The sequence below is a fragment of the Natator depressus genome, chromosome 1 (genome assembly GCF_965152275.1).
Source record: "Natator depressus isolate rNatDep1 chromosome 1, rNatDep2.hap1, whole genome shotgun sequence".
Classification (NCBI taxonomy): domain Eukaryota; kingdom Metazoa; phylum Chordata; order Testudines; family Cheloniidae; genus Natator; species Natator depressus.
Window position 1 is genome coordinate 244,319,883 of NC_134234.1, and position 17,820 is coordinate 244,337,702.

The 17,820-nt window shown below is 44.1% G+C and overlaps 1 protein-coding gene and 1 long non-coding RNA gene across 3 annotated transcripts in view; one reads left to right on the forward strand and one right to left on the reverse strand.

Moving 5' to 3' along the window:
• The window catches only part of LOC141978013 (uncharacterized), a 218,490-nt gene extending 206,751 nt beyond the window's left edge, over window positions 1–11,739 (forward strand). The window contains exon 5 of the long non-coding RNA XR_012636316.1: window positions 11,628–11,739. This is a non-coding gene — a long non-coding RNA (uncharacterized LOC141978013). The remainder of the gene's footprint in view (window positions 1–11,627) is intronic.
• Window positions 2,102–17,820, reverse strand: part of PTN (pleiotrophin) — a 105,650-nt gene continuing 89,931 nt past the window's right edge. For both annotated transcript variants that reach the window (XM_074939853.1, XM_074939844.1), the window contains one exon: window positions 2,102–2,262. In XM_074939853.1, coding sequence (XP_074795954.1) covers window positions 2,210–2,262 — 53 coding nt within the window. In that variant the 3' untranslated portion in view covers window positions 2,102–2,209. The remainder of the gene's footprint in view (window positions 2,263–17,820) is intronic.

Consider the following 17,820-nt stretch of genomic DNA (forward strand, 5'->3'; position numbering starts at 1 on the left):
AGAAGCGCTCTTGTGTTAGCATAGCTGCATCTATACTGGGGGTGTGGTGGGCATAGCTATGTCTAACCAGGGGTGTGTTTTTTTCACACCCCTGGCCAACATTCTTATGCTTGTATAAGTGTTAAGTGTAAACCAAGCCTTAGTAAGCTGTGCACATCTGTGTGTTGGCAAGCCTTCGAGTGAAAGACACTCTTCCCTCCTAGAACCACCTTCCTTTCTAGCAACTGCTCGTGTCCCTCGCTGTTACATGCTGCAGGGGATGAAGGACGGCTCCGGAGAGCAGTTTGAGAACTTCTGCCTTGCAAGACATAGCCTGAAGCATCCTTTCCATTCCAGAACCAGGGGGAGCACAAAGAGGGTGTGCCTAGTTTATTTGATATGGTGGTGGTGGGATTTTAGTGTGTTAGTGTGAGGAAAGGAAGCTCCACCATTTCTACAAGCCATGCCCCAATCCTGTAGCGTGATCTCTTCAGATGGACCCCCCCCTACACCCAGTGCAAAACCACTGACATTGGCAGGTTCCCATTGATTCATATATTTTAAGTCCAGAGGGGACCACTGTGATAATCTAGTCTGACCTGCATAACACAGGGCATAGGACTTCCCTGCAAAAATTCCTGCTTTCCTATGCAGCCAAATCCTATCCCTTTTGATACTATAAGGTTGGGATTTTCAAATGCAAACTCAGTGGAATTTGGGCACTGAAATTCCTTAAACTCCTTTGCAAATCTAATCTAAATGTTGTCTTGAGTGAAAAACCAGCCTTCTCCCCAGTGTAGCCCTTTATGGGACTTTCCAGGAGCCAGTTGGGTAGCACTTTAGCTCATATAACAGAGGCCTTTTCCCTGGGCCTCCCAGTCAATTGAAATAGTGGACTAAAATAAGAAAAGATCAGCCCTCCTGTACCCTCAAAAAAAGGACAGATCCAATATCTATTAAAATGAGGGCTGGTCAGTTTTTTTTTCAATCAACATTTCCCCCCCCCCCGCGCACAAAATACTTTTGAAATGAAATTTTATTTTGACTGAAATTTTCCAAGTTTTAACAAAAAACAAAACCTTTCTTGGTTTTCACTTTCCCCTTTTTCTAACGGGATAAAAGAAAAGGGGAGAGGAAGGGGGTGAATGAAAAAAAAATTCTGTTTCAAAAACCAATTTTTTTTCCATTTTTGTTTTCTGGAAAAATCTGAAAAATTCCATGACCATTTTTTAAAAAAAATCATGTATATCAAATTTTTCTGCTGAAAATACTATTTCTCAACCAGTTCCAATTAAAATCAATAGAAAGGCTCCCACTGACCTCAATGGGAGATGGGTAAGGCAAAAACTCAATGCTCCCAACAAGACTGCATGAGAAGGATATCCCCGTGCTGGGGAAGGGAGGGGTGAAGGTATTTTTGCAGGATTTGAGGTAAAGAGAGGGAAACGTTTTTCTCTGTTACCTTGAATTTTTCATGAAAACAAAAGGAGAGTTTTGGTGTTGTTTCACTATCACAAGCACTTTTTCAGCCAAGTGCCACACTGAAAATTGAGGACTTTGCCAACCTCAGCTTTCTAGAGAGAGGATTTCACCATTCTTGCTGCCAATAAAGTGCCAGTGGTAGAAACAATGAGATTTTAAACAGTAGTATTTTGATCTGAATACTTACTGTCCCACCCCCCTCTTACTTTTTGCCAGCAAATACTAAACCTTCCCACCCACCCCAAACAGTTCTCTAGTTGTGACAAGAATTTTAAAAGACTCCCCCCGCCCCCCACACCTCCACCCCCAAAGTCCTGTTTGTTTCAGATCGAAGGCCTGAATCCTACACATTACTGCATATAGGCAGACTCCTGCTCCCACACACTGCCCCACTGACTTCCACAGGCTCAAGGCTCTGCCTGCATGGAGTAATTTGTCTGGATCAACACCTAAAATAAGACTTGAGGGGAAAAAATACCTTAAAATACTCTACATTGTTCAATATACAGTAGTAATAATTTTCTGAATGAAATTACAGTTCTTTATTGCAGGCCTCTAAAATGTTGTTAGGGTTATACATTAAAAAATACTAGAGTAAAATTTTAAAAAGGTGTGTGTGTGTGTGTTTCCTCCTATTGTACAATTAAGCTATAAATAATTTTAGGGTAAATCGCCTAGATGTAAATGAAACTGTTAACTGATCATGCTTGATGATGTCCCTTTCTCCTGCTGCCCAGCATGGCTTCTATTAATCCAGCATCTTCTCCTGTTTCTTGCCTTCCTTTTTCTTCTTCTTGGGTTCTGCCAAGATGACAGCAATGAAAAATATTAATAGCTAAATACAGTACACACAATAAAACCACTTAACCCAGTGCTCAGGCAGGTAAGAGAAGCTTTTTTCCCTTATCTTCTCTATAGACACAAGAGCTGTTATTTCGGAGCCAGGGAAGAAAAATAAAAAAGAAGGAAGGACCGGGGGTGCACTGAACCTTTTCTATCTGATTGGCTGACTCTGTTTGGCATGCAAGGCATTGTCTTGGGGACTTGCTTAGAAAATAAGAAAACAGCAGGCAGCAACTAGAGAAACCTGGTCACGGCTCAGTGGAGAGCTGGAGAAAAGCTTTGCACTCCCACACCTCCCTCATTTCCTTTCTGTTTCATTTGGCTTTCTCCGAAGGTGAGAGCGACTCCAGAGGGTGGTGAGAAAGCTCTCTCGCTTCTCTGGGCCCTGTTCTCCCAGTGTCTCCCCTTTTTGTTCAGAACAGCACCTGTGCACATTTAAAATCCAGTCCAAGCTCAGACACAAAATGCATCCACTGTTGGCTTGGGCTGTAGTCACCAAGAGTTTTGTCGCCAAGGGGTATGGAGTAGTACATGGCTAGCATTGGGTGAGTGAGGAAACAACAGTATAAGTTTAATTTAAGGTTCCTGTATCATGGTCTTTTATAGATAAATCAAGTTCATAGTGTAGCCTAGCAAAAGATTATGAACAAGAGGAGTTTGGGGGTTAGGGGAAGTACACGGTGTGATGCTGGCAGACCAGGTGCCAGCTCATGACAAGGCTCCAGGCCTTACTGAACACATACAAATGGATAGCTGGAAACCAATCCTGCGTACCTGTGTGTCAGCATTATCAAAACAGATGTGAGATGTTAAGTTACTAAGAATGTGTTTAGACTTTATAAAATGCTTGTAGGATGCAGCATGTATTGATCTCATTTATAACCTCTGTGGTTATAAGTAAGATCAATGGCTGCAGCCCATACTATAAAGTTCTGAGTGTTTGCCTTGTAAACCTCTGTAATTGTGTAACTCACTAAACAGGAAAAGAAGCAGTAATTAAGGCAAAGTGCTCACCCAGCACACAAGATGGCCCATTGTTGGCAAATGAGGTATTGTGGAGCATCAAAGGACAGAGAGAGACCCTCTTAACTGCTTTCCTAACTCTCTCCAGGAAGGAGAGACCTGTGCATGAACTTATCCCATCAGGTTTGGATTCTGGAGTGGAGGGGATAAAAATCCCTGACAAGGAGAAACTGAATCTCTCTTATGCTGTCTAGATTCGGAGGGGCAAAGATGCCTAAACATAAGCAAAGAGATCCCCGTGCTGCTTGGCATGGGTTAGTCCTGAAACACATTTTGAATGGGCAGATTACTACAGCTCTGTCACCTTTTGAATCACACACTGAAACTCATTTGTGTATAGATGCTTGCTTGCTCTGTCCTGTAAAGAACTCTCTTACTTCTTATTCCTAGTTAATAAACCTTTAGTTAGTTTATTACAGGACTGGCTACCAGCATTGTCTTTGGTATGAGATCTAAGGTACAAATTGATCTAGGGTAATTGACTGGTTCCTTGGGACTGGGAGCAACCTGAATATTTTGTGATTTTCGGTGTAAGTGACCATTTATCACAGAGTCCAGCTTGCCTGGCTGGCAAGATAGGCTGGAGCAGAGGTGGGAAAACTACTGCCCGCGGACCACATCTGGCCCGCGGGACCATCCTGCCCAACCCCTGAGCTCCTGGCCCAGGAGGCTAGTTCCCAGGGCCCCTCCCCTGCTGTTCTCCCTCCCCCGCAGCCTCAGCTCATTGCGCCACCGGCGCAATGCTCTGGGCGGCGGGGCTGCGAGCTCCTCGGGCAGCACAGCTGCAGAGCCCAGTCGGACCCGATGCTCTGCGCTGCACGGCACGGCTGCCTGTCCTGGTGCTCTGGGCAGCGTGGCTGTAGCGCTTCTAGCCACCGGCGCTCCAGGCAGCGCGGTCAGGGGGCAGGGAGAGTTGGATAGAAGGCAGGGGAGTTCGGGGGGTGGTCAGGGGCCGGGGGTGTGGATAGAGGTCGGGACAGTCAGCGGGCGGGGAACAGGGTGGTTGAATGAGGGCAGGGGTCCCAGGGGGGCAGTAAGGAAGGAGAGGGGGAGTTGGATGTGGCAGTGGGGGGCAGTTAGGGGCGGGGGGGTCTGGGGGTTGTCAGGGAGAAGGGGTGGTTGGATGGGGCAGGGGTCCCTGGGGGGCGCAGTCAGGAAGGAGACGGGGGTTGGACGGGGTGGCAGGGGGCAGTTAGGGGCAGGGGGTTCAGGGGTGGTTGGATGGGGCAGCAGTCAGGAAGGAGAAGGGGGGGGTTGGACGGGGTGGCAAGGGGCATTTAGGGGCAGGGGGTTCAGGGGTGGTTGGATGGGGCAGGGATTCGTGGGGGTGCAGTCAGGAAGGAGGGGGGTTGGAGGGGGTGGTGGGGGGCAGTTAGGGGCAGGGAGTCCAGGGGTGGTCAGGGAGAAGGGGTGGTTGGATGGGGCAGCAGTCAGGAAGGAGAAGGGGGGTTGGATAGGGCGGCGGGGGGCAGTTAGGAGCAGGAGGTCCTGGGGCAGTCAGGGGACAGAGAGCAGGGGGCATGGATGGGGCAGGAGTCCCAGGGGAGCCATCAGGGGGCGAGAAGCAGGGGGGAGGGGTCAGATGGGGCCAGGGGCACAGCCTCCCCTAACTGGCCCTCCATACAATTTCAGAAACCCAATGCAGCCCTCAGGCCAAAAAGTTTGCCCGCCCCTGGGCTGGAGTGTCTTAAGGGACTGTCTGTGACCCTGTTATAAAACTATTATAGTACTTTGGGAGTTCACATTTGTTTCTGCATTGGTGAAATCTAATTATAGAACATACAGCCAGTGTGGGGTGTCTACCCTGCTTTTTGACAGTCTGCCCTGAGGCTGGCACTCTTGGTCATGAGTCACTCCAGACAGCATGACACTTAGACTACTCTTGTATGTCATTTTTCATTGGTGGATCACAAACCTCTCTGCAAATATTACTTAATCCTCACAATGCCACTGTGAAATACAGTACTGTATATATTTATACCAGTATACATATGAAGAAACTGAGGCATGGCACAGTTAAGCTTCTTGCCCAGGACCACACAGCAAGTACTGGCAGAACTGGGAATACAACTCGAGTCCTAGCTGTCCAACCCTGCTTTAACCACTAGGCGTCACTCTCCACCAAATCGCACCATCACTTCTTCCCTTTATAGGAAAAATCCGTATTGAAATCACAGGCCAAAAGGCAGCCTCCAAGCCAGGAGTTTGCCAGGTGGGCATTTGCTTAGTGTTCTTCACTAGCACTTGAGAGTCCTGAGTCAGATGGCTGGGTATGACTTTTTACTCTGATTGGATCATTCAACTTGATGATCTGGGACTCATCCGCTCAGGTAAATCTGCATAGTTCCACTGAAGCTACCCTGTTTTACACCAGCTTAGGATCTGGCTCTGAGTATCTTGAGCAGAAAGATCACAGGGGGAACCTCTCTCCTATTTCTTGGTTACTGAAGCAAAAGGGGGCACTAACCTCAGGAAAGGATAGAAGACCACGAAATCCCCAGAGCTCCAGCATCCATTTTTCACTTCATCTCCCTTGCCCCCCACAGAATGTGCTAAGTAAGGGCTTGTCTACACTAAAAACACTGCAGTGCAGTGCAGCCGCAGGGCTTCAGTGTAGACCGGGGGTCTCAAAGTCCTGGCCCGTGGGCCATCTGCGGCCCGAGAACTCCCTGCTGCGGCCCGCGGAGGAGAGACGCATGCAGCCTCGCTGCCGGCAATGTCTGCGGCAGGCGCTGCCCTCTGCAGCTCCCATTGGCTGGGGGAGAGGACAGCGATACCATCACTAGTCGCCAGGCAGAGTCAGTCGTGGAGGCAGTATCATTAGTTGCTGGGCAGAGTCAGCCATGGGGGCAGCATGACTTTTTCCCACAATGAATATAAACAAGTCAAAATACCGAACACAACTCTCTGATGCCCACCTTGCTGCAATGCTGCAGGTTTCAACTGCTCAGTCACTAAGGCCAAACATCAACAAACTGACAGAACTGACGCGTTGCCAGGTGTCTGGCAAACATTAAAACTCTCTGGCGGGTGAAGAATTGTATAAAAATGTATGACAGTTTTATTATTTCTGAGAAATTTGAAATAAAAAATTACAATATAAACATTTTCTTTTCTGAACACCATTTTCAGTCACATTATTGGCCCGCTGGGAGGATTTGAGCACTGGCACTGGCCCTAAAGTAGATTGAGTTTGAGCCCCCCTGGTGTAGACACTACCTACGCTGACAGGAGGGATTAGGTTGATATGCTGCTCAGGGATGTGGATTTTTCATACCCTGACCGATGTAGTTAAACCAACCTAATTTTCTAGTGTCAACCAGGCCTAACTCGAAGAGTACGTCTACACTTAAACCGCCACAGCAGCATAGCTGCAGCCGCGCTTCAGTGTAGACATTACCTACAGTGATGGGAGGAATTCTCCCATCAGCCTAGTTAATCCACTTCCCTGAGAGGTGGTAGGTAAAGAATTCTTCCATCGACCTAGTGCTGTCTACACCGGAGGTTGGGTCGGCACAGCTACATCTCGTAGGGGTGTGGATTTTTCACTCCCCTGAGAAACATAGTTATGCCGATGCATGTGTTCAGTGTACACCAGCCCTGAGCAGTAATTGGTAAAGATGGGGCATAATGTTACTGACCCTCCTGAATGATACAAAGGGCACTCTGAAGAGACCAGTCTCTCTCTCTCTCCCCTTCCACTAGAGCAAAGTAACAGCTACTCCCCCTCAATCAGACAAGCCTTGGAATTTGTAAAATCTACTCAGACTCAGAGGTAGCAGAAGAAAATAATGCAGACTTCAACTAAAATTTGCTAAAAGCGTTGGAGATGGAAGAGGGTGAGTTACTTGTCCACAGATTCTTCCGTTGACCTGCTACTACCTCTTGGGGAAGTGGATTACCTACCCCATCGGCATAGGTAGTGTCTTCTCTGAAGCACTACAGCAGCACCACTGCGGCATTTTAAGTGTAGACAAGCCCTTATTCTCACATGAGAAGGGGAAAGACTATGCCAATATATTGCACCTTTCTGTCAATACAACTGTCCACACTGGGAGTTGTACTGGTATAAACATATCAGTTAAAAAAAAAATCACACCCCTAACTGAATGTTATACTGGTACGTAAACTATAGACCAGGCCTTAGGCTCATTTGAAAACCCCAGCTGCCTAACCATGGATTTAGGAGTCTAATTTTAGGCAGTCAGGTTTGAAAATGTTGGTTTGTGTATTCAGACCCTGCTGGTTACCACTACTCATGTCTAGTAACAACTGCTACGCTCCTCTCCTTATTGCAGAGATTATAGATTGTAGCATCTCTACAGTTAACAAGTTGGGAAGCTGCTTTGAATTGTATTTTATTCATCTTTGACCACTGTTCAACCCACAGCTCTGCAGCTGTGTGGCTCTCATTTCCATCTTCCTCCTAATTCCACACTCGAAAAGTAACTTGTATTGTACAATAGCAAGTCAGCTTCTGGGGCCACACAGGAACCCATGCCACCTTGCTCACTCAGCCCTGCGCTAGTTTCCTGTCTGTGGCAGTCTGATGTGACTGAAGGGTCACAATGCTAGCAGTGCCAGAGCTGACCCCTTGTCAGGAAGCCCGGACTGGCTCACAGGGCAACGGCAAATTAGCTGAACCCTCTACAGCCTCATTCCCCCATATCTGCTGAACAAGGGGAAGCGAGGGAAAGATCCATTGGATACCCAGTACCTGATAAGCCACTTTTTCATGTTCCTATCCCAGGCATGAGAAGCCATCTGGGTCTGATTCACCTTAGCACAGATTGGACGCAAGACCTTAACTTCAGAACATTAGGTGGGGACCACATTTCCTATTAGGCTTTCTAATGTGGTCTCAGCCTGCCTTCTGCAGTAATCGGTCAAGCTGTCTCCAGGGATCATGAGCCTTTGGGATGGAAGAGTCACTGCACTGCTGTTGCCAATGCTACCCGTCCCTGCTCTCGCTCTCTCTCGGCTGCGCAGCACTGAATCAGGAGCTGCCAGGGGAGCCAGTACTGTCAGTGCTGCCGGCACTCCTAGAACGCTGCGAGTGCTCTGCGTGAGCAGCAGGCTCCTGCAGCTTTTCCACTGAACGAATGCCATATTTGCAAAGAGGAAGTCACAGGCTCTGCACATCAGCTGTGCGCTGGCCATGGGGAATGTGTTTGCACCTGACATGTGTTAGTTATAATCACCAGAGCTGTTATGAGGAGCTATGAACAGATGAGAGGCAGGTGCCTACCCACTCACATGTAATTCTAACTTGAATTTACCCGCTGCAGCATTCACTTAAAGGCACCTCAGGCACCGCGCACTGCAATGCAGGAGGAGCCCCAGTAAAGAAGTCAATGGCATCAGTAAGGTAAAAGTTAACAAATAAAGGGATTGATCCTCGAGTTCAGTCAAACTGTACTCAGCACACAAAATGGCAGAGGGGGCTGTTTGCCACATCTATGGCCTCCCATAGGAGCTATTAATCTGACTGGGGTTTGCTGGAATGTATCGGTAACCCAGACCTGCCCTCTCTCTCTGGCTCTGCCCCAACACATACACTATGCTGGGGAGCCAGCGGAAGGAGTACAAAGACTGTTACACCATCTCTATGCCAGATGGGGATTCTCTCTTATCAGAGGAACCCTTAACTGCCCTATTAGGTCCACTTTACAGTCTCCTTGCATCACTGGAGCAGCAGAAAGGAACCAAAGGGTGGGCCAGGTATGGCCCCAACTATTTTAACTAAATCCAACTAAAGTGGATTTAACAGACCTCAGCAAAAATTTTCAAACTAATTTTTTTTTCAATGCAAAATACAAATTCGGGTCAACCAAAACAGTTTCAGTTAAAAAAAAACTTATTATTCCCCCTGGACATATTTTGTGTCGACATTTTCAAAATAAAACCTTTCCTTCTTTTTTCTTTTTTTTTTTTTTAAATCAAAACAACTTTCATTTGGAAATTTACTTCAATTTTATTTTTAAAAAAATATTCGTTTTTAAAAGCTTGAAAATGAAACATTTTGGGGACAATGAAACATTTAATTCCATTCAAAATTATTTATCTTTTCAATTGTTCAGTACACTGAAAAATTAAAGAAAAAATTGTTTTGGTTCAACTCAAACCAATTTTTTTTTCGGTACAGGCAGCAAACCAAAAATATCAGTTATTCACACAGTTCTAGTTATTAACATTTTGTCTGGATGTTTAGCAAAAAGTGTGTACCTAAAACTTGACACTATGTTTTCCCTCTTCCCCCCAATCACTTCTGAAATACTTCCCAATGCCCCTGTCCAGCTGGAAACCACAATAGTATGTCAATGCTCCAACCCAAGTAGAAACCAGAATACGAGGCAGTACACATGCAACGACAGAGTTCAGGACAACTGGTAATACAGACACAGAATGGCAATCAAGTGTGCTTCACAGTGAAATAGCCACTTGCTGGAACCCAAAGCATTTCCTCCAAATAAAGAAATAGCCTATCATTGCATTGCATACAAATACACCTCAGAAAGAGCGAATTGTGTGGCTGTATATGGATTTAATCCTGCAACCATTAATCACACCAGCACTCCTTACTCATCAGAGTAGTCCCATGCATAAGGAGTATTCACTTCAGTAAGGGTTGCAGGCTCAGGAACTGTCTTTGATTAGAACAGAGCCACCATGGGTCTGATCCTGTTCCCACAGGGGCCAGTGACAAACATTCCATTGATTTCACTGGCAGCAGGCTCAGTCCCTTATTTAGAAACCACCATCATTTGATAGCAACACTCTCTCTATGCATGTCTGAATCTTTAAGAATAAGCCACTTTTTACTCAGCAGAATGCAATAAAACATGGAAATCTTTTTGAACTGGTGAAAATAACCTTTTTCAGACCTAAATACAGTTTGACAAACATGGCTAACTGACAAAAATCTCTCTTTCCCTCTTATCTGTGTCTGTCTTTTCTATGTACACTTTATGCTGTTTGGGGCAGGGACTTTCAACTACTCTTCTATGTATAGCACTTAGCACAGTGGGGCCCCATTCTCAGTTGGTCCTTAGGCACTACCATAATAAACATGATTAAATAAATAATAAATACATCATCATCATCATCATAATTTCAGTCACAGGCATTTTTTCCCAGAAAATTGCCCTTTCATCATATTGAAACTATATAAGAGCATCATGGTACAGGTTTCAAATTAAAAAAAGGAGCACTTTGAACATCTGTTTATCTAAAGTGGGACTCAAACCTGAACTGAAACTTGGAGGAACTAAAAAGTCCATTTACTCCATTTTAGTTTTTGTGCACCTCTGCACTTCCTGCATTCAGCGTGGATTCAGTGCTCAGTGCCATGATACTGTGAGAAAGGCAATGTTTTAATGAGATTTCCTGTCCCGGGGAACATAAGCCACAAGGAGTCAAACACGTATTTGAACCAAAATGCCCTGCCTCTGTTCAGGCATATTCATGACGACACCAGAAAGCCAGTCACAGGAGCAGTATCACCAGCATTCAAAAATTAGGAGTAAGGCCCTGAAAAACCACAAAATTGGCTTTGAAATGATGAGATTTAATAATAATGATAATAATTTGGGATTCCTTTTCTTCACATTCTAGTATTTAAGCCTTTAAGGTTACACTCGGTCACATTTTCAGGCTTTTTTCTGCAACCACAAAAGCTAAGAACTTCCCTTTCTTTTAAAGTGAAAGCTGAGATTTTCATATAATTACCTGACTCCAGGAGCTGGGGCTTTTAGAAAATACCAAATATCGTAAGACTAGCGATAAAATTGTTATTGTTGGCAACACTGCTGGAGCCCTTCCAGGTGTACGTGCAAGAAACATTCTGTGACTGATGTAGGAAGAAAGGAAAGTAATGACCAGAGGAGTGCTGAGTCCCCTCCAAGCATCCAGCAGGATTTAAGCCACAAAATCCCTGACTTTCAGACTCACAGGAACTCTCATTAATGCCAATGGGAGGGTGTACATGTGGATCAAGGGCAACGTGTTGTTTCTGATTTTACTCTCTGTGTTCACACACCAATCGGATACTGCTCAACAACCAAAAGCACAAAGGTGCATGTAGAAAAATGACTAGAGAGCTTGACAGGTAGGCTGCCACTATATATTACCCATGATTGGTAAATGGCAATTTAACAGAAAATAATTTGCTTGTGATTTACTGAAACTGGGGAAAGAATATTTGTTAAAGAGCTCTGTGCATTTCTCTGTCATGCTTGCTGCATCTGCCCACAGATTATATCTGTGTTATGAACTAAGGACACAGGCTCTGCTTTTATCAGTGATCCACACTCCAAGGAGCTGGCTTCAAGGCTTCTGTGACAAGAAGAAAAGACAGAGAGGAAGAGATGGAGAGAGAAAGAAAGGGGAAGAAGGAAGGATAAAAAGGAAGGAAGTGAAGAAGAAAGAAAGAGAAAGGAGAGAAAGAAGGAAAGGGAGCTCTCTCACTACTTGGAATGGTAATGAGTGTAAACATTTGCTGATGGCATATCTTTTATCCCAATAAGTCCCACAGCTTCAGGCCCTTTTGCTGCTGAAAGGCACTGATGATTGCCAAAGCAGACTGGATGTGCGGCTGAAAGCCAGGAGGAGAGCGAGGCAAGGAACATGTAGAAGCATCAGGATACTCAGATGGTTAAACTTTTCATGCACAAAGTTTTGCATTAAGGCTAACAGAGACTTTTGTGGTCCCAAAGGGTTAATCAGCAGCCATATGGCATTTAGGCTTTTTCACCATTTGGGGCAGCACACAAAAAGAAATCAGACATACAATCAAAAAATGAAAGAATGGTGAAACTCAGTATTCCAGGAAGCTCTTAGAATTTTGGGTTTTTTTTAAAGGCCTCTGCAGGATTGTGAAACATCTGAGAATATGAGGTTTTGAAAAATAACGTTCTTTCAAAGCTAAAAAAAATCTGCCTCTTCTTTCTCCCTCCCCTGAACACATTTTCTTTCTTCTGGATTAGAGGCGACTTCTGCATGGGTCAAACCACATAAATGTTACCTTTTGATTCTATGGATATGTTAGCAATTTGTCCAACATTCAGATTTCTCAAAGGTACCCATAAGAAGGACAAAGCTGGAGGTCCCAAAGAGACCTGAGCAGGAAGTACTGACAAATCACCATCAAAGGCAACCAAATCAAGGACACCCCAACATTACCAATTGAGGGCTTCATTGGCTCCTTGCCAGCAGCTCAAGACTAGCCCAGACTGTAGCCAATCTTCTCTTTTACAATCTACTCCTGCTTCCATCAAAATCAATGGCAAAAATCTCCTTGACTCCATCTGCAGAAGCAGTGGCCTATACACAGAAATATGTCTCACAGAGACTATAGTTCCCAGCAAGCAGTGTACCATCTTGAGCTGAGTAGTCTTCCATCTATGTCAAGATGGAACTCTTGGGGTAGGAGACCTGGATTCTAATCCTGGCTCTGCCACAGCCTTGGGACAGTCACCTTACCTCTCTGCGCTGCTGTTTCTCCGCCTGCCTTTTGTCTGTCTGAGCTCTTCAGACCATAAACTCTTCAGAGCAGCTGCTGTCTCTCACTTTGGGATGTATGCACTGCAGCTGGGAAGTGTGACTGGAGCATGTGCAGACATACCTGAGCTAACTGGAATCTAGCTAGATCAAAGCTAGCTCCATTCAATCTTCAAGATTTCCTTTTGTTTAATGGCTAGTAAAATAAGCTGTGCTGGATGGAATGTATATTCCTGTTTTTGTGTCTTTTTGTAACTTAAGGTTTTGCCTAGAGGGATTCTCTATGTTTTGAATCTGATTACCCTGTAAGGTATTTACCATCCTGATTTTACAGAGGTGATTCTTTTACCTTTTCTTTAATTAAAATTCTTCTTTTAAGAATCTGATTGATTTTTCATTGTTCTTAAGAGCCAAGGGTTTGGGTCTGTGTTCACCTGTACAAATTGGTGAGGATTCTTATCAAGCCTTCCCCTGGAAAGGGGGTGTAGGGCTTGGGGGGATATTTTGGGGGAAGACATCTCCAAGTGGTCTCTTTCCCTGTTCTTTGGTTAAAACACTTGGTGGTGGCAGCATAGGGTTCAAGGACAAGGCAAAGTTTGTACCTTGGGAAAGTTTTAACCTAAGCTGGTAAAAATAAGCTTAGGGGTTCTTGCATGCAGGTCCCCATATCTGTACCCTAGAGTTCAGAGTGGGGAAGGACCCTTGACAACCACTGATCTAGCTAGACCAAATCTGGCTTAGGGATGTCCACAATCACATCTCCTGATTACAGGGTAGACATACTCTTGGTGTTTATACAGTGCCTAACACAATGAAACCCACAGTTTGGGTCTGTTGACACTGCTGCAAACACAAATAATAAATACCAGGCCCTGCAGGTCCCATACGGCATACATTGCAGATAAAGAGGAAGACCTGTTTGGGCAGCATTGTAGAACTCCGAGTGCTATATTTTCCAATCCTGGTATAGCACCTATGTAGCTGGAGTGAAAAAGAGAAGTTTCTCCCTCAGAAGATGGGAGCCATTTTTTAGGAAACCAACTCCAAGGTTTGGAAGAGCCCCAAAATTATGCTTTTTCCTTTATTGTTTCACTGTCACAGCTGTTTGCCTAAAGTGAGAAAATCCCTCATTTTTATAACTCATTAGTTTGAGCAGCAACCTATTATTCTGCCTTCTATAGTACTAATTATTATGCTAGCCACATGTATGCATGACTAATGAGTTACATTAAAGGCTGGGAGTCCTGGAATTTACAGAGGGAGAAGGAGCCCAGACTGTGAGGCCTGAGCATCTTTATAATTTTTTTTAAAGTTCCTAGTGCTCATGAATCTTTTTCCCCTCAGAAGTGGGGATATATATTTCATCCTTTATAATGGGAGAGGGCACAGTACAGAGTGCACAGTCCAATCTACCAACATGGCAGATCGTCCACTCCCACAACAGGGTCAGTCAGGTGGTCTTTTGTACCAGCATGGCAGGCAGGCTGCTTGAGCAATAAGTAGTTGTATATCAGGCCAGTGACCCATTCAGACAACACCACAGTCTGCTCCTGCGACTAACTGGCAGCCAAGTCATTTTGCCAAACTAGTAGACAATCTGTTCTGGTGACACAATGGTCAGCAGTACATCCTGTCTGCAGCTGGATATCCAGTCTCCTGCTATGGTGTCAGATGCATTATAGCAACAGGCACCTGGTATATTTTGCTTCCAGAGCACAATCCAGCCTGACAGCATAGCAAGGACCTGAAGAAGAGCCTCTGTGTACATCTCCTCTGTGAACACATCTCTCTTCCACCAACAAAAGTTGGTCCCATAAAAGATATTACCTCCCCCCACCTTGTGTCTCCAGCATAGCAAGGAGGCAGACAGCTCATTTGATTGCTGGTATATCTGCTCAACAAGGTCCAGGTATATATTTTGGCACCTTCTAAAGGAAGATGTAAAATAACTTCCTGTCAAGCAGCCTGAGTACAAACAAAACATTAGTATCTTGAATCGGCTCAGATTGCTCACTCCATAGCAAAAATTACAATGGAGACAGAGATATACCATATTCACCCTGAAAAATCATGCTGTTTTAATAAACATGGGAACTGGAAACAAAAGGAAGCAGCAGCCACTGCTCCAAGTATAGAACTTGTCAAGTGTTCTTCATTCTGTTCCTGGATCTGCCACTGATTCTGTGTGTGACCTTGGACAAGTCATTTCTATATCTCAGACCATGCCTCTCCACAATGGGGATCATAGCATTTCCCTCACTTGCAGGGGTGTTGTGAGGATTAGCTAATTGTTGTCTGTAAAGATTCTTAGATAAAACACACTGTGTACTGCAGAATATTAGCATTAGTATTGTAAACCCTACCCAAGGTGCCCAGATGACATGATATAAGCAAGAATACAAAGAGGATTATATTCCCTCTGGGGTATGGACACCCACACTTTGAGAAAAAGAGAGAATTACATTGACAACTTGCCAAGAGCCCAAGGACTGCCCCTTATCTGTTTTACTGGAGCAGACTGCAGCCACCTTTACCTGTAATATGGAAGTCCACAGGTATTTAAGGTAACATAATCCAATGTTCATAGAAGGTTGATTCAAGCAACCTTCTGGAATTTTGGATGCTGGGACTTGAAATCTTCCTCAGGCCACACCCTGGCATTAAAGATGAGAGTGGCTGGAAGTTGCAAATACAAGTTGGTGAACTGTATTTGGAGCATGAGCAATACTAACTGGTCATCCTGGCTGACGAGACTGAGTGGAGTAACAGCATGGTAATTCAGAGCAGATACATAAAAAATGTATAAAGAAGAAAGATGGGAAGGAGGAGGGGATGAGGAAGAAGATGAAAATATGTGTAAAAAAATCAGAGAGAAAACATCACAATGGAGCTAGAAATTAAGAGGGCTACATTGAAGAATGACCAGATAATAGGTATATACTGATGATTTAATCTCATATTATTTTAATATGAAGAACAAACAGTCAAAAATATGAGAGAGAAAGACAGATGGGAAGACAGGGCAAGTGAGAGGCAAGGAAAGAGAGAGACCCCCCACTGAGACAACCAAGCTCAGTGAAAATAAATTATTCCCCTCTGAGAAGAAAAGGAAAAATATTTTCTGAAACCTGACAATAACTCATTCTTTTACTTTCTGGTCAACTGGAACCTGAACAATCATCAGTCAAGTTTGGGTGGCCAGGAAGTAGGGCAGATGGAGTTTATTGGCAATGCTTTCCGCTCATCAATGCAAGTTGGCCATTAGAGCAACTGCTCACCAGAAGTGCCTGATTCCTTCATATCTGTCAGCATAGTTTAGAAAGACCATGAACATCACTGGCATGGCAGACACTGGTTAGAATGTATGATTATACATGCTTGAGGAGTTTCAGTTGCTTCTGCTGGGATTCCATGATAAAAAATATTGCTTTCTCTCTCCCAGCCTATGACACGTTTTCTCATGGCCTTATTCGTGCAACAGACACACAAACTATGGCATCTGGGATATCACAATTTGAGTGCTAACAACTTCCCAATCAAAATGCACCAAATTCAAGAATGTATCAAATTTTTCATTCTGGGATGTAGGTGTGTCAAAATATGATGACCCTACAACCCAGGATCAAGGCATGATCATCAGATATTGTAGCTCCCCAACAAACTTCCAGAGGAAAGTGCCCATTAGAAAATGTAGTGGGTTCTGATTCAGTAGGTTCTCTTGCTAAAAGTCAGCAGAGTTTCTTGAGGTGGAGGGTGTCCCAGACTACAATCAATACTTAAAGTTGGCAGCTATGCAGTACCAAGCAAAGAAAGAATGCTGAGGTGGATCAATTTCTGGTGAGGAAGAAATATAGCTTCATTTGAAACAAGCTTCCCAAGCTCTAAAATTGGTATCTGAATTAACGAAATTCCACCATCAGACAATGACAGATTGGACACAGCTTGAAGACCATTTTAAGGCCTTTCCACGGCTACTGGTTAATAATAAAGAAAATGTATAAAATGGGAACGAAAGCCCAGGTCACCAGTTTCCCAAGCCTGAGGTTAATAAGTAGCTGCACCGATTTAGCTTAGCAGAAGTTTTGTTAGAGCTCACACAGGTTCCTAGAAAAAACAAAATATATACCTCCCAGTGGGACAGCTAAAGGGAAGTCTTCAACATTTATTTTTCTCCCTCTTTATATGCACTTTTCCTTCTTGCAATACAAAGAGCAATCTTGTAGAAAATCAAACAATGATCTTGTGAAGTGGCCAAGAGAATATTCACGTTAACAATAGGAGACATATGGTTCCATCCTACGACCAGTGTTGTTCAATGTAATTATTAATGAGCTGGAAAAGGGGATAAGCAGTGAGGTAGCAACATTTGCAGATAATACAAAATTATTGTCAGTTAAGACTGGAGATGACTATGAAAAACTTGAGAGTGAATTTCATCTGTTCCATTCCCTTAACTTGGTTAAGTCTGTGCTAAAAAATTCAAAGTACTGCACACTGGAAGAAATAATGTGAACTACCAATACACCTTACTGGAGTCTAAATTAATTGCATCAATCCAGAGAAAAGACTTGGGTATCATTCTGGACGGCTCAATGAAGATCTCTGCTCAATGCGTAGAAGTGGTCATAAAAAAGATGCATAGTGAATGGGATGGTGAATAATAAAAAGACTATTAAATGCCATTATTTATATAAATCAATATATTTCAGGCCCTCCCCTGAAATGCTGTGTTCAGTTCAGTCAACTCATCTCAAAAAAGGATTTAGCAATAATATAGGAGAATTCAAGGAAGAGTAATAAGAAATATTAGAAGCATGGAAACACTTTTATGAAGAGAGGTTGAAAAGACTGTGACTATATAGCATAGAGAGAAGGCAAACAAGAGGGAACATGATAAGAGTATATAAAATACTGGATGGTTAAAGAAGGTAGATCAGGAGTTTCTATTCACTCTCTCTCATAATACCAGAACAGAGGGAAATTCAATGTAATTGA